This window comes from Plectropomus leopardus, chromosome 11 (assembly GCF_008729295.1).
Source record: "Plectropomus leopardus isolate mb chromosome 11, YSFRI_Pleo_2.0, whole genome shotgun sequence".
Lineage (NCBI taxonomy): Eukaryota > Metazoa > Chordata > Actinopteri > Perciformes > Serranidae > Plectropomus > Plectropomus leopardus.
In genome coordinates, this window is record NC_056473.1 from 11,088,891 (window position 1) to 11,106,611 (window position 17,721).

Here is a 17,721-nt window from a genome sequence, read left to right on the forward strand (position 1 = left end):
TCACCTACAGATTCTGTATGTATCAGGTCTATAAAGGGAGCTTGTGCAAAAACCTAACAATCTCTTTTCCAGGCCGGTGAAATACTGAACGTAATGTGAACTCGGTTGTGACGGATTGATGTTGGTGAAACTTTAAAGCCTCTGATTGTTGTTGTTTTTCTTTATGTCTGTCAGTTAGCACAGCCCCCCAGCTCAAACCGGTGAGTACAACAGATGTGAGTATGAAATGAGAGGAATGCACACACACACAAACATTAACACACACGCACAAGCACAGGGTCAAAAATGTAGGTACATATAGAATTTGGTGTAAACAGTTTGGTGTCATTTCTGTTATAGCCAGAACCAGAGGGAGTGCACCACAGTATTTGTAGACAATCCTGAGAATGTTTTATTTGCAGTTTTTTTGTTCTTGCTCCTATGTCTGTTTAATGAATCCTCAAATTAATTTGGGGGTTTATAAAGTGGTTTATTTAAGCTTAAAGTCCCTGGAAACATCATTTCAAATCTCAACTATGTCTTTGTAACATTAGATATTTATGAAAAAATAAGAAACAATCATAGTTTAAGTTTAGAAAAGACATTCTTAGATATTATTTATTAAGAGTTAATCACTTCAAGCCTCACTATTCTCAGCATCATTTTTGATTCCGAGTGAGCGTTATCAGTGGCAGCAGACCAAAATACCTCTGGAAGGAACTGAATAGACTTTGAACAAATCAGAGCAACAAAGTGTGTGTCAAAGCACTGACTGAGTGTAGCCAAAATATGCAAAATCACAATATTTTGAGATACATGGTTTTCAATGGACAGTGACGATGTACTCTATTTAAGATGTACTAATATTTATTATCAATATATAGTCAAAGTGTTAGCTGAAATTACATACATATCATAACCCACAATTCAAATCAACATCTATTTTTTATGCCTTGAATACCTCATTCATTAATTTTCTTGCCTCCCCTGTGACTCTCTCTCTTTCTTCTTCTGTCCTGCTTTTTGTCACAGGTGGGGAAAATCTCCAAGAACAAGAAGAAGAAGCTGAAGAAGAAGCAGAAGCGGCAGGCAGAGCTGCTGGAGCGGCGGATGCTGGAGATCGAAGCCCTGGAGAGAGAGGCCGAGAAGAGGGAGGAGCGAGCCAAAGACGGGGGAGAGAAAGAGGAGCACGAACACAACCCGTCCTCACCTGTGCAGCCGCGGCCACCACAGCTGGGCCCCAGCATGGCTCTGGGAGAGAGCGACGAGGACGACGATGAGGAGGAGGATGGGGAAGATGAGGAGGAGGAGGGAGGAGAGAGAGAGAGGCCAATCAGGTTGACTAATCATACATGTGAGTTGAGTTTTCCCCAGTTTGGATGTTGTGGTTGTGACAAAGTTTATACAGATATGCCATTTCAGTAAAATCTGGTATCATTAATAAATGCTATCAAGCAGTAGCTGTAGATTTCCACGGGGATGCATGGGGGACCTGCCTCTCAATATTTAGTGCATTTGTCAGACCCTGTAGGATTTCTCAGGCTGTTTTGGGCTTTGTTGTAGCTTGAGATGCCTGATTTCACAGCAGCTTTTCTAATAAATACATTTTCTTTGCAAGTTGTGATATTTACAGATAATGCTTTGCAATTAAATTGTGGGGGCAAGTAAACATTTCAAAAAGAGTTGTGATGCCGCCACTAATTCAGAGTCTATTATTACGAGTAGTGAGAGTGGCATCAACAGCTGTTCGCAGACAATCAGCTGTCGACGCAGCACAGCTGGACCGTCTTCACGAGCCGCTTTTCTCCCGCTCTTTCTGCCTGGTTAGCACGAGAACACAGTACAACATGATCTCATACCTACTCATCATATTTTGACATTTGAGCTGAAGCCCCGCAGCAGTGGTTACCATCTGACACCGAAATAACCCCGAAACGGCTCAACTCTGTCATTAAACCTGTTCATAACCGTTGGGTAACTTTAGCCGTGTGATGCTAGCAGTTAGACCTGTCACTGTATATGTAAGGCTCTGTTCCAGACAAAGAGCTGCCGTCCTTGCATTGTTATGAAACCCTGGACAGAGTTAATTGTACACCCCCAAAAAACAGGAATTTAGATGTTTCCACTAGAAACTTGTGCAGAAAATGCAAAGATTTATGCAAAAAATGTCTAGAATTTTGGAAATTAGGGGGTTAATGCTCAAAAAGTCTGGGGGAGTACCTTAATATGATGAATGCAGCTTTACAAAATATTGAGAGTCAAAAAGTTTTTTTTTTTGGCTCAATTAGCTTCAAGAAGCTCATATTGGTTGCATCATATCTATGATTTGTCTCCTTGTTGAAGTCGGAGTGTATTCTTCTTTGCATTCATTGAAAGTCACAGACTTGTTATCTTTAGTTCATTAAGCATGCTTGACGCTTCGGCATTTCTTGTTAATGTAAACTGTGTCATGTACAATCCTGTCTTTCTTTTTCTATGAAGGAGAAGTGAACAACATATTTAGGTTAGCTTTCTCTTTTTACTGTATTCAAGTTGTCACCAACTAGACAGGTGATTTTCTAAAGCAAAGCGCTGCAGCATTAGTGAGTGTGTGAGGATGCATGTTTGTGCAGTCTGTCTGTGAATGAATAGGAGGTGGACTGGCTCCAACCACTCGGCCCACACTGGTCCTACTGTGTATGGGAGGCTAGGTTGATTCACAAAAAAAAAGAATCAGTCTTTCTCCGTCTCCCTCCTCCACCTTCTGTCTCTCCACCTTCTGTTTCTTTCAGTCTCCTTTTCTCTCCTTTGCCTCTTTCTTTCCAGTCTCTTTTCATTCTTTTTTACTCACTGCCTACACTGTCTTTGATTGCGTTTATATCTCCTTCCCACCCACTTCCTCTCTAAAAGGTTTTTCCTCTGCTTTCTGCGTGTTAGGTGCGGCACCTCCTCAGGAGCAGAGCAAGGAGCCCCGCATCACCGAAGATGACCCCGATGACGAGGTGGAAGAGGAGGAGGAGCCCACGCCTGTCGCTGAAAAGGATGCCCCCATTCCTCCCACTACAGAAGAAGGTAATGGAGATCCAACACAAGCAGAGGACGAGGACGAGGAAGGGGAGGAGGAGGAGGAGGAGGATCAGGATGAAAAGGGATTAAAAGAGGCAGAGGATGAGAATGAGGAAGAGGAGGTGGAGGAGAAGGTAGAGGAGGAGGAGGAGGAGGACGATGAGGAAGAAGACGAAGAGGAGGAGGAAGAGGAGGAAAAAGAGACTGAAAGAGGGGAGACTGAGACAGAGGAGCCAAAGACTGAGAGCAAGACAGAGGAGGAGGCAGTGGTAGAAGAAGCGGAGTCAAAGGAGCAGGAGGTTGAGGATGAGGAGGACGAGGAGGAGGAGGAGGAGGAGGAGGAGGAAGATGAGGACGACGACACGACCGCAGAACTCTTCACGGAGAACACCTCCCCTGTCAAACCGCACAACAACAAAACCATTTTGGCCAAAACCAACGGTCACGTTTTGTTGGGATCTGAGGGACTGAAACCAAACCCCGGCAATCCTGCTTCACCCACGCCAACCCCCGAGCCTCTCCTCTGCCCCCTGGTGGAGTCCGAGCTCAGCTATACGGACAGGGACAACTCTCTCAGCTCCGGTTATGAGATGTATAACGGCGACCTGGGCGAGCCGGGGTTGACCAACGGTGGCAGTGACCGCTATCGGGGCACCATTCCAATCTTCCCTGACTTGCCCCTGGATCCTGTGCCAGGAAACCCCACTTCTGTTGCCACAGCAGACATTGGAGCAGGCCCGTCACCCAACAGCCCAGCTGCTGACCGCAGTCGCACCGTGTCGTCCTCAAGCACAGGAGATACACCCAAAGGTAAGACGTGGTGCTTGTATATCCGCTGATTGACACACACAAAATGATTATATTCACATATCATTACTGATTTACAAACTCAAGAAATCCATAACACACCGTAAACTGTTCAGTAAGTGATAATGTGAGATAAAAGCTGACTAGTTTAGAGTTACATCATTTTGATTTATCGGATATTCTGACCATTCCTTGAACATTTTGGCCGTTCATTAAACATTCTGATCATTTATTGAAAATTCTGTCCGTTTGACGGAGGAGCAGATTGTTCAGAGTGGGTGACATCACACACAAAGCTGGGTTAGGCGCTTAAACTCTTCCTAAAAGCTTGTCTTTATCCTCTCCTCACTCCCACAATTTTTACTCCTCAGACACCACTTTTTCATCAAAACACAGAAAAATGTGTTCTCTTTCAAACATTGTAACTATCTAAGCATTCAGACTCACAAATATTGTGCTACGAGCATCAAAGTGAAAGGAGTACCATCCAAATGCCCCATTGAGTCCAGTGTTAAAGGTCCAGTGTGTAGGAGAAAATGGTTGTGTTTTCGTTACCTTGAAATGAGCTATTGATATCTATGTACAGAGTAGCTCCTCTTCCACTGATTTTGCCATTTTTCTACAGTAGCCTAGAACGGACAAAACAAACACTGACCCTCGATGGGGCTGACACACAAGAAAAGTATCAGCTGGATGCATTCTGCAACCTCACGGCTAAACGTCACTAAATCCTAAACACTAGACCTTTAATTAAGATTAGAAACAAAAGAGGGGACTTCTTTAGCTCGCTCTATTTTCTAACATTTATAACAAATATATATTTTACAGCAACTTGTTCAACAGAGTCGCCTCTCTTTTGTACAGTAAAAATCTAAATAAACTCTTTGAGTAATAAGCTAGTCTGAGTGATGCCTCTCAACTTAATCCAGGGTTCCCGTGGTCATGAAACACCTGAAGAAGTTTTACAATTATTTTTTTGTAGGCCAGGGAAAGTCATAGAATTAGAAAAGGTTATGAAAAAACTCATGGAATTTTGTTGTGTAATGAAATTGTCACAGTAATCTTCCATTGATAACCTTCCATGAAATGTAACATAATGGCAGATCTATTTTCTGCAGCTGTCAGTGTGATGTATACCAGCTAGCTAAAGTTATGTTTGAATAGAGTTTGTATCTTGTTTTTTTGTTTTTCCCTACAAATTATTACGGGTCCCTAAAATGTCATGGAAAAGTTTTGAAATTTTTCCATGAAAATGTATGGGAACCCTAATTTTTTTTCTATTTTTTTATTTATAATAGTATACAGTTTGTTGCTCCATGAATATAGATGAAAAAAAAAAACTTGGATAGATTGGATGCCGCCTTTAAAGTCTTTTAATCAGTATTAATCCATTTTCCTACATATTGTGTCAAAGAGTGTTTTAATGTTGCCTGATATATGCTTTGTTCTTGCCAAGGTCTCTGTTGAAAAGGAAATTTAAATCTACATGTAAATGACAATTTTACTTGGATGGAAAAAAGCATAATGATTATTAATTTAGATCTTAGGTGAGGAAACTGATCAGCAGAAAATGAATAACCATGGCTGTGTTTTGATATTCTGTGTAATACATCATTGCTGCCTGGTAAAATAATCCAGTTGCTCATTATTACATTTTAGTGTCCACATATCTCCGCTGGGTGTTATTAATGACTCACCACCACCATTACTCATCCATCCACAGCATTCATTTTATTATCATTAACTTGGACTCTAACTTTATAGCTCCAAGGTCACTTCTGGGATCAAATCTATAGCGTTTAATAAGGACTTTAAACAAAAATTGTCTCATGAGGTTCAAACACCGCATCAATCGGTTTTCTAGTTAAATAGCACTTCAGATAGGTCTTCAGGACTACATTTTTGGATTCCTTGTTAAAGAAGCTAAAGAGTCCCCAATAAATGTCTATTAGTACATCAAAGTGTGTAAACTCTTACTATTTGCACTTAAGATTTGTATTAACTCAGCTGTTTCCTACTCTATCCTCTCCCAGTCAGGGCCCGAGCTGCAGATCTCCTGATCAACCCACTGGACCCGCGCAATGCTGAGTCTATTCGGGTTAAAATCGCTGATCTTGGAAATGCCTGCTGGGTGGTAAGACTGAGCACCTTGGATTTGATATGACTTGATTTGAAGGTTATTTTTTCCAGTTACACAAAAGTAAAGCCATTTTATATAATTGTCTTAATTATATATTAAAATCAGTATTGGTGAGTGGTGCATTGCATCAAATTAAACTAGTTTAACAACATTTTGCATTAACTTACTGGTGATTTAAATACATTCATGTTTGCATAGTGACTCGTGTAGTTTAATTACTTTTTTGCCATTTTTGTATAGTCCAATATTGAAACTACAAACAATTTGGGGCTATAAAAAGAAGGGGATTATTTTTATTTTACCTTTGCCTCTCTACTATAATTGAACCCTCTTGACCACAATTTTGCTGATTGCTATTTATTAACAGTAATGCTGATTGCTATTTATTAACAATTTAATGGGGAAGCGAACTGAATTTGTTAAACACATAAAATTGCATAAAATCCTGATAGTTAAAAATAAATATGTCAGTAGAGATCAAGAACCCACAGGCTTATACAAACAGACCACCCCTCAGTTTAAGGAGGAAAACAAAAAAATAACAAGGAAAGTAGTTTGAACTATTGTTTCAAAATAGCTTTAGTTAACCAAACTAGATTTCTCCCAAGGGTAGCTTTGCTGTTGTTCAACTTTTTCCAGTGGGAAGTAATTGGTAGCTTGCAAAGCTGTAGTTTCGAAATAGCTTCCCGGACACTGATTATAACTATTGGCATTCAAACTCCATAAAAATCCAGTAGTACAGACATGGTTCTAGAAGTTTGTATGGTTTTGTGTATTTTGCACATATCTTTTTACTTGGATTCAGGGTTTTCTGTGTCACAAGATCTGATCGGACTCTCTACGATAAGTTTTTGTGGAGAGTTGTCAACCGATAAAATTGCAATTCAAACAGTATGTGCACACTGAAATCACAGCTCTCTTTACTTTTATTATTGACATTTTGACTTGACGTAATATGGTGGGTTAACTTATATTAACAAGACTCATTGTTTTTGTCAGTGTTTTTTTGTTGATTTTAAAATAGTTTTTATTCAAAGCATACATGTGGTTATAACACTACTATTAGAAATTAAGATTTAAGACCCATCGTGGAGGTTTGGTCACCGCTGGTCTTACTGTTTCTCCCAGTCCAGCTATTTGATAGCAAAGTAAGTGAAGAAGAAGAGCAAGAGGAGGGGAAGCGCAACAAAACTAGATAGCTCAAGTACAACATAATGTGTTTGGGGCTCCCTTTTCACAGCAGTTTGCAGACTATTTGCAAATAGAAGGCAAAGTATAGTATAGACAAAATGTTTATCATTTCTTGATAAATTTCAAAAACAATAAAAACAGATTTAGACAATTTGGTCAATGGCAATTACGAGTGATTGCGAATGCTGTATATTTGTATAGTAACAAATCTACACTTTACTTAAATGTACAGTTCTTTTCAAGGCTCATCTCTCCACATCCCTACTCGTCTCTCCTCTCCTCTCCTCTCCTCTCCTCTCCTCTCAGCACAAGCACTTTACAGAAGACATCCAGACGAGACAGTATCGTTCCATTGAAGTCCTGATAGGAGCTGGTTACAGCACTCCTGCAGACATCTGGAGTACTGCCTGCATGGTGAGGACAACACAAACATTTATGCAGTTCATTACACACATCCTGTATATACTTCTTTTTAAGTCATACACACTCAGTACAGACTCGAGTACAGTACTTTATTTGGATTTTGTAGGCTTTTGAGCTGGCTACTGGAGATTACTTGTTTGAGCCCCACTCTGGAGAGGACTACTCCCGTGATGAGGGTGAGTGTTTAAATCTTTACGACATACACACACAAACTTAATTTCCCAATATAAAAACATAGAAGACTTTTCATTGAAATGGGGGAATCATAGCTGAATATTGTATCTGAAGACTGTTGAATGACTCTGCAGTATATTTTAGACTTGAAGATGAAAAAGAACTACTGTAGTAGTATGGCAAAATTTTCAACAGAAATACAGAAGCAAAGTGTCTTAAATGTTTAATGAACTGTTTTATTTAAAATATGCTGTTATATTGTTTTTGATCTAATGCGTTTTCATATGAAGAATGTTTTTTGTGTGCTATTCAACCTCCGTTTTGCTATACAGATTTTCTCCATTGTTCAGATGCATTACTGCTAACTGTGTTCTAACACTACAAATGTACTCCAACCGAGTATTTACATTTTCTTTATTGTTTCACTTAACAGAAAGCAGACACAGACAAAGTTTACAGACACTGCATGCAGATTACATCAGGGAGTCTGATGCTCACAATATTCCAAAGCTTTTTCCTAAAAAAAATATTAGAGAGTAGTAGTGGTGTGTGGGGCAGGTTCAGGTAAGCTTACTGAAAATATCAGTGTTCCATGTCTGTTATTAATAATTTGCAAAAAAGGTGCATGCAATAGCCCATCTTCCACCTTCTCCCTTCTCTTCTCCTCTCTACCGACTTTCTCTCTCAATTACATGCCACGATTTGAGAGAAACTGGTCGTTTGTGTTAGGTCTGGGTGGCTACGTAGTGATGCATATTTTTGCAGGTTCAGTGGTTTGGTTTGGATAGGTGAAGCTTAAACATACTGTCGACTTTTATAATGGAATGTGGCTTGTGCCATGTCTATCTAGACAAATGCTCATTAACCATTTAGTTCGTTTTTTTTTTACATGCTCTTAGTAAACATTTAGTTTTATTTATTAAAATAATTGTATAATATAATATATACAGTACCATACAATACAATACAATATAATAATAATAATAATAATAATAATAATAATATAATAATAATAATAATAATAATAATAATAATAATAAGTAATAAGTAATAAGTAATTATTTCATAAAATACTAAACAATGATAGGCTGATCAGTTCTGAATCCATTTTTTTTCTATTTGAAGGTCCGGCCCCAATGTGTCTGCATAGAAATTTTTGGCCTTTGTATAAGTGTAGTGGATGACCCCTGGTGTTGGAAATGAGGGTTGTTTTTGGTTGCATCATTTTTTTAGTATCAGTATTTGATTTTGTTGAATGTACAATATGGGGTGTTTTAAGCATGCATTTGTTTTCATCTATTTTTGAAAGAATGACTATTTTTTCTAATAATGCATCTGATCAATGGACAAAAACTGTAATAGACCAATACTAATTATAATGTAAATTGATTTAATGGCCAGAAGTGAGTTTATGTTAAAATATAGCTACCCCTTTCCCCAAATCCCCCTATCCACTGTTAACTGTAAACCTTGTCCTTTAATTCTGCTGCTATGCCTCCACTCATCTTCATCCTGCTGCATATGTAAACCTGGATTGTTCAAATGTTACAGATACACAGAGAGCTCAAACAGCTCCTGTCTCTGTGCTCAATGTTGAGACTTTTGCACCAGATCAGATTAGGAAACTGTAAAATGGTGACAATTGAAGCATGAGAGCAACATCAATCAGTTGCTGTATCATGTGTATCTGTATCCTGGTCACATGTAACTACAGTCCATGTATGTGCATGTAGACTCCAGTCAAGACTACTCGTCCTCTTTTCGCTATGTCTTGCAAAACACAACGTATTTTTAAAACTGTGTGCCCTCATCCTCACCTCTCTCTTCATTTCCTCTGATCTTTGATCTCAACAGCTCATTGTGTTATTTTTCTCATCGCATGATGTGACACACAGTTAACCCCATTCTGCATGTTTTGAGCAGGCAATAAGCCAGTGTCAGTTTTATTATGACGTCCTGATTTACAGAGAGGCGCCTTTTGATCTCCTGCCATTGAGGCCAAATTGAAAATGTAGCTCCAGGTCCTGGTTCATTCTGTTCTGAATCGGAATGCATGTCACCTCTGTTCCAATGCTGATCATTTCATTTCATCACCTCTGCTGTGGAGGCACGGCTCACTAACACAGGTTTTTCTCCTGTACTGTCTGTGACTGTCTCTTCTTCCTCTCTCTTTGTATCCCTTCCCGGCCCCCTGTCATCTTTCTGTCACTTCCTGTCCCTGTTTCTATTTTCCTACCCACAACCCTCCCTTTCAACAATTTCCTTACTTTTATCCCTCTTTCTATTTCATTTGAGTTTCCCCCTCCTTGTCTTTACCCTTTTCTTCTCTTTTGCATCTCCCTTTTTTGCCCCCTCCCCCCTCTCTCCTCCATAGACCACATAGCCCACATCATAGAGCTGCTGGGCTGTATTCCGAGGCACTTTGCGCTCTCTGGAAAATATTCCCGGGAGTTCTTCAACCGAAGAGGTAGCGCTGGCCAGAGAGCTGGTGGGACTGGGACACAGATGTCTAAAATTGACTGACATGGACACTAGCTGACGCTCAGGACACCATCTAAACTTATGCTGCTGTTGATTTGATTTTAATAATTGGACACACTTATTGGAACTGTGACTAAAAACTGTACGAACGATCCTATAAAATCCTCCACTTCATGGTGTTAAAGCAGCCGTGTGTCCATGCAGTACTCCAGGGCAGCAGTGTGTGTCAGTCCCATACAGCCAGTCGTGTTGATGTGTGTGTGCATGCTGTAATGCTGAACCGTGCCTGTTCCCTCTGTGATGTATGTGGTGGTGGGCAGACCACATCGCTCTGATCATGGAGCTCCTTGGAAAGGTCCCACGCAAAGTGTTCGCTGCCGGGAAGTACAGCCGAGAGTTTTTCTCCAAGAAAGGTAAACAACACCATGGTTAGTGGCTGGTGAGGTGTAGGGTAGACCTGTAGAGATAAGATGTAGTAAGAGAAAGTAAGAGAAACTGCATAGAGGTCCAGAGGTCTTGTGTAGTAAAGTTTTTAGCAGTGCCACGGTAATTCTGAACTAAGTCATTTGAGATAATTTCAGGTAAGTTGTCAGTCATAGCAAAAAAATGCACCAGAAATGCATAAAAAGATATCAACTTAAAAAGAGGCCAATTTACTTAAAAGTACATCCCTTATGGCTTGTTGGCAGGACAATAAAAAAATAAAATAAAATAAAAAACTTTATGCTCAATCTCAGACAACAAATAAAGTCTGCCCTCCTCTGGAGTGGCATTTTACCTACCTGTCTCTAATGTTAATGTTCTTGAGGATAACTGCGTAGAGGGATCTTTGTCTTTTGTTTAAATTATACTTAACTAATTTTGGTTTATACCATATATCAACAGAACAGTTCCCCTGACGATCATAAAGTAACCTGTTCTGGAAGAGGAATGACAAATCTTTCAAATAAAATATGGATTTCGACACATTAGGGATGGAGAGATGATCCTGCAAAATGTCCAAATTAAAATATCTTTTTAGTGAGTTTCTGATTGAACATCTTCGAAAGTCTTTTCCAAAGCCATCATTAAAATGTATTGATTTTCTTTGGTATCATGATGATATGATCACATTACTTTTGATTTTAAAATTTATGTCACATTTTTGTCTCACATATTTTGGATTTAAGGAATTGCTCAATCACAATAATAAAAAACACACTAATAAAATGTTAAGTTAAGAAGTTAAGTAACATTCACAAAATCTGACTCACTGGTAATCATTTTCAAACATCACAAAAAAGCAGATTTATGAATCTAAGCCAAATGTGATTTTAAAAAACCCAACAACTTAAAAACATATTTGTTTTTGAAGGTTTTCATTGACACAGCTTAAGTTTCTGTCTAATGTAACATATAACAGTGATATACAGTTTATTGCTTTAAACATCAGTGTAATTATTATTGTTGTTATTATTGTGTGCCTCTATTTAACATGTTTTGACATACTGGAATCAGCATTTAAAAAAAAAAATCCTAATATTGCGAAACTGATTTTTAGCTTTATCGCCTGTCCCATGTTGATTTAAACATTCAAATTCAAAAACGTCAATTTAGTTCACTACAATCAAAGGAAAATAAAGAAAAGTTATATTTCTGAATAATCACAAAATGTATTATCTTAATACAGACTCAGCAAACTGGCAATAGATGGTCAGATGTTTTGTTTAGTAATGTTCTTAACAGCTGTTTTTTTTAAATAGTAGCCAAAACAATCAATTAAATCAGGAGTAATGAATAACTACAGACTGTATATCAATGTTAGAATTAACAATTTAATAATTTTGGGGTGCAAAAGCCTTTACACTTTAAATAGGGAGCTAGTCTACTCTGTACAATAACATTACAAGAGCAGTGTTATCAGTAACAATGACAGCAAAGTCATACTCCGAACAGAAAGGCTTTAGTTTACTTCATTTGAGGTCTCCGGTGTGTCAGACACCTCTCTGATTCTGCTCTTCTTTGAGCCTGGTAAGTGTATGGATCTGTGTTTGGTGCAGCCGATAACCCCTTGCACTCTCTCATTTATTCTCTTTTTTCTTTTCCTCGACCTCCTTCCCTTTCTGCTCATATATTCTTCATAATGTGTCATGAGACCTGAATATTCTGCCTTTGATGTTGTCTCTATCTGAGGTCTGAGGCTGCACTCGATGTCTCAGTGTTCTCCCTTTTATCCCATGGCGCTCTGTTAATCTGGTCTGACTGTCTCACTCTGTCTCTCTGGGTCTCTGCTGTCTGCCATGCTGTCTTCAGCCGTGCTGTGCAGTGCCTGTTTCCTTCGTGCACACTGATATGTATCAAACTTGGGTGGAAGTAGATACTTTAATTGGAAACAAAATAATCCAAACATGCACACCTTTACAAAAATAAAGGACCTAAACATTAGAAATATACAGTCATTTGTGACAAGCAATGTCTGCCTTAACCTTTTAAAACCTGAGCAAAATGGCTTGATTTCTATCAAAAACAGTGAAAAGGTCAATGAACAATTTGTTAAGAAATGTGCCAAAAAATAGCAAAAAAATGTAAAAGTAAAAAAAAAAAAACACACATTAAGAAAAACTAAGAAAAAGGGTAAAAATAAACTAATAACAAAAAAACAATGAAATGACCTGAAAAAGGGGGCTTTAAAATAATAATAATTCTGTTAAATAATTTTAAAAATACATTTATGATCCTTATATCATTATACATTCATTATACATTTTGTTTTTTCAATATTTTTTCCCTTTCTTTTTGTAAAAAACAATTTTCCAGAGCCACTAATTTCTTGCAATTTGCGGTATAGTTCTTTCCAAGTTGTCCATTGCCTTTCCCCCATGTTTTTAAAAGAAAGCAAACAAATTTGCTCAGATTATGAGGATTTAAATACTTATAATAATATAAAGAGGGAATCTGAACGCGGCACAAGAAAAAATGATGTTGATCTAGGTTTCAAAGGGTTAAATGCAAAAAAAAAAACCCCACTGTGCCTTGATCAGTACAATATAAGGGAAGTCTTGATGTTTTCTTTTCCCCCACCATGCGCTCTCCAGTCAGTGTAAAGGAAGGGTTACCATGGCAGCCACAGTTTGAACTGACCCTTTGGTCTTGATTGCCTCCATCATTGATCATCTTCTAATACTTTTTCCTTCTCCGACAGTCTTGTGCTGTCAGCCAATCATATTTCTCCTCTCTAACACTAAACACCTTCCTCTCCTTGCCTGTTTCTATTACATCGCCACCTCTCTGTCTCATTCTGTCCTCCGTTCTCGTGGTTTGCAGCCAAGAACTCTACAGGTTTTCACTCAATCGGTACAGCACCTTGCTGAGAGGCACACGTCCAAACAGAGAGGCTGAGCTAATCAGAGAAATCAGCTGCTGTAGTGTTTGGCTGCAGCCTGCAGAATCATGGCCCTAAAGAGTCGGTTCACCCAAATAACCAAAAACAAATCTACTTATCTGAATGTGGTCATGCAGATAGTTTTGTTTATGCACGAAACATTGAACAATTTATTTGAATATTTCAACAGCAACATCTCTTCTGTCAAAAACATGGTCCCGGTTAGTCCAGATCAAGGGTTATGATGTTGATATTTAAGTACAGATACCACAATACTAGTGACAGGATTCTAATTCTAAGTCGAAAATCGATTAAAATGAGCCTTTGAATTTAATCATTGAAATAAGCAACCGGATTGGTGATTCGGTGCTGAAAAAAAAGAATGTTTAAATTGATTATTAAATGAAACTGTAACTTCAAAATCAAAAGCCAAATTGATTTGTGACACCCCTACCCCATTCAAAGTGTTTTTTTGATTATTGATACTTAATGTAGGATTGATACTACACAAAAAAAGATCTGTCTTATGTTCGGCTGATTCTTTCTGCCAGTGTAATATGCCTGTGCAACATTTTGTATTTGCCATTTAAACTGTCTTGTGTTGTAGCATACATCTGAATAAGTGACTAACAGAGAAAATGAAAAAGGAATGCCTGCTGTTTGGCTAATTACTTGGTGATGACGACGAAAATACAGTCCGTATGGTATTAATGATGCATTCAGCTCATAAATCCCGATCTCCCTCTCATGATACAACATTAGCTGCTTTCAATAATAAAGTGTTTGTGTTGTTTTCTGTAACTATGGCACTGATTCTATTTAATATCAGATGAAACACACTCAGAAGAGGGGATATTTTTTTGTTTTGGATCATCTGCACATTTTATTGTGAACAGTCTTCACTGGAACTACTTTCTACAGAACAAATAGTCCCTGTGAACACTGCTGACTGGGTGTTCTGCAGATTATTTTGAGTAACAGGGATGATGCTGTTTCTGGAAAAAGATGTTGTTGTCTTATTGTTTTTTATGTAATTTTTCAGTGCTGTGGGTAGCATGCATTTTGTTCATCTGCACTGGGTTGGAGGTAGAAGTCTCAGAGATAAATCTCTTTAAGCAAAGAGTAGTAATAAATTCAAACTATCTGCATAACTAGATATCGCTAGAGGTAAATGATAAGGATGATGTTATTCTGTATATTTCTCATTTAAATCTAAATTACATTTAAAAAAACAAAAAGCTGTTCTAGCTGATGATTTAAGTCTTTAAAAATGATACACAAATGTATAGTTTCTTTTGTTGATAAAAGGCTAAGTGTTTTCCTAAAACAGCTCTGTAGCTTTTAGCAAATGTTACTCAAACACAAGTAACTTCTTGTTTTAAGCTTGCTATTTTCAGCTGTATATTAATACACATTTGGTGGCCTGTTGTGTATTTACAGCAGCATACAGTTTATGTGGAATGAGCCACAATGCTCATGTTTATCATGATAAAAGAACATGTCAGCCAGTGCAACTATGTGGCTCATTGATTTGTTTTTTATAGCTTTTGGACATCTATGGCGCTCCATAGCTATATCAGGCTCGGCCACACAGACAATAGTTTAATCCTCAGTTTAGTTTTTTGTGGGATTTGTTGTAAACAAGTAAAATATAACTCAGTATCACCAGTCTTACAATGTTCTTTTGTTATTTGGGTGAACCGGCCCTGTAAACTTCACCACTCTTTTTTTTTTTTTTTCTGCCCACACCATCCCGTGCTGTCACTGACTCTACTCTCTGTCGCACCCTGCAGGTGAGCTGCGGCACATCACCAAGCTGAAGCCGTGGTCCCTGTTTGACGTGCTGGTGGAGAAGTACGGCTGGGCGCACGAAGACGCCGGCCACTTCACCCACTTCCTTCTGCCCATGCTGGAGATGGTTCCCGAAAAGAGGGCTTCGGCCGGCGAATGCCTCAACCACCCCTGGCTCAACTCGTAGCCACAATCTCCGATCAGACACCCTCCTCCCCATGTCCCCCAACAGTTAGCCCAAACATCAACCCCCTGGTGGCAGCCGTAGGTACAACAGCGAGGAGAGAAGCTGGAGGCAAACAGAGTTGGAGTAGATGATTAAGACTTATTCTTTCTTGCCCTTTCTGACACATCCACTACATGCTTATCTGAGTAGGCTTAGCCCCACACATCGCCTCATCTATTCCCATAAGGAATGTAAAGACACGATTATGGAGATAACAGACAGTGGCTGTGTCTTCCAAAGCATCCTCTAAAAAAAAGAGAGAATTTGAAGAAGGATGCTGCTCACCCAACATGGAGAAATCAAGCTCTGTCTAAAAGCAATTTTTTTCTTCTCTTCTGCCGTAAAGATGTCAGCCAGTCCCTTCCATCTAATCTCCTATGAATTCCCGGTTTTTACCTTGTTTGGATCCAGTCATGGGCCACTGGTGAGCTTTTCAGTGACGTGAAAGAAATGACAACGAGAAGTGTAATCGCAGTGCTGACAGCCCAGAGCTCCATCTGCTATGACCTTTACACAGCCAGGGCCTCAAAGACAGACACGTTTGTGTCATTTTGAGAGAGATAATGAGCGCTTGTGCCTGTGCTCATGATCTGCCTAAATGGACGCCTCTCTTTCCAGCCCAGTTTCCCCTTCTTCACCCTGCTATGGAAGAAACACCCACATCAAACTAAAAGTTTACATCCTGATTTCTTCCATCCAAACCCATAAATCCCTTCTCACCTGTTTGGTTTCCCCCTCCTCTTAAATGAGCTGCATCCTCCTGCCGGGGGCCACCTCAGAGAACTGGAGGGCAGCCAGTCCTCCAGGGGGCACCACACTGACAGTTGCCGCTCTGATAAAGGCAGACAAGAAAAAGTGGGGGATGAGGGAAAAACAAAAACACAATCAGATTAGCACGGAGGAGGACTGCTTTAGACTATTTTTAAAATGCATGGAGAGACTGATGGATCAGCATGAATGGATATGACAAATGGACGATGGATGCGTTATTTTATTTGTGCATTTCTTTCCTGTTTCATCGCCTCTCTTGGACATTCTGTTAGAAAGAATTATGTTAGGATATTTTGGTGCCCCCCTCTGCGAAAGGATGTTACAACCCCTTCTTCTCCAGCTTTTGACATTCCTAAATCCTCTGCCATCATTCCTGACTTATATTCCTGAGAACAATTCTGTCCTGTTGTGGCACGTTTACCTGATCTGATTGGTACTATTCCCCCTTTTTTTCCATTATAGAGGAACCCTGTTATCCCCCGAGCTACTCCAGAAAGGGGACAGTCACATGGAGGTTGCACTTGTCTTTGTAGATGTCCTTCAGGGATTTGAAACCTTTGTACATAGAACTGAGATCTCGCAACGCAGATAAGAAACCGTGGACAAAGTTTCAACACACAAGCATCATTCCAAAAAAAAAGATACAAACACAGGCTGTTGTTGGCATATCTTGACTTCCTCTGATACGGCGGGGGGGGGGGGGGGGGACAGGTGGGCCGCCATAGCTGCGGCCCTGGAGGAATGTTCAGACTGAACTGTGCCACCCGGTGGCTGAATGAGAGTACCGCATTGCCACACACACTGCTGCTGCTCTCAGTGCCAACGCTCCAAGACGTTCCACTATATCTCTCCACTTAATCTCTATTTCTCTGTCTCTCTCTCTCTCTCACACACACACACACACACACAGACAAAAACTTGCATCATCACAGTTAGTCCAGTTGCCTATTTTTCGCAATAAATGAAAAAAGATGAGTATAAGTAAATGGTGAGATATTTTTAAAAACTATTTAATTCATTAAAAAAAGAGGAAAAAAAAAAAGAAAACAACTTTTCTCTGGTTGTTGTGACCGTGACAGAATCTCGTCTTATACTGAGGTGATTGTGTTTGTCTTTTAGAGATGTTTTTATTTCTTTTGTCATCATCATCATATAATTATTATTATAATTAATTATTATTATTATTGAAAGATTTTTTTTACACAGTTGTCACCTCTCCCCTCCCTCCTTACTTGAACAGTGCTGCTCTGTCTGGGCTCTTGATGGTGATACAACAAAAAAAGAGAAAAAAAATCAACAGTTTTGCAATAAAGGGTATGTGATGAGTTTTTT

At 39.2% G+C, this 17,721-nt stretch overlaps 1 protein-coding gene across 1 annotated transcript in view; it reads left to right on the forward strand.

Moving 5' to 3' along the window:
• Nucleotides 1–17,566, forward strand: part of srpk2 (SRSF protein kinase 2) — a 77,272-nt gene extending 59,706 nt beyond the window's left edge. Inside the window, exons 9-16 of the mRNA XM_042495599.1 lie at nucleotides 175–215; nucleotides 1,012–1,333; nucleotides 2,896–3,834; nucleotides 5,865–5,965; nucleotides 7,469–7,576; nucleotides 7,692–7,761; nucleotides 10,134–10,226; nucleotides 15,395–17,566. Of these exons, the coding sequence (XP_042351533.1) occupies nucleotides 175–215; nucleotides 1,012–1,333; nucleotides 2,896–3,834; nucleotides 5,865–5,965; nucleotides 7,469–7,576; nucleotides 7,692–7,761; nucleotides 10,134–10,226; nucleotides 15,395–15,579 (1,859 nt within the window). The 3' untranslated portion in view covers nucleotides 15,580–17,566. The remainder of the gene's footprint in view (nucleotides 1–174; nucleotides 216–1,011; nucleotides 1,334–2,895; nucleotides 3,835–5,864; nucleotides 5,966–7,468; nucleotides 7,577–7,691; nucleotides 7,762–10,133; nucleotides 10,227–15,394) is intronic.
• The last annotated feature ends 155 nt before the right edge of the window (nucleotides 17,567–17,721 follow it).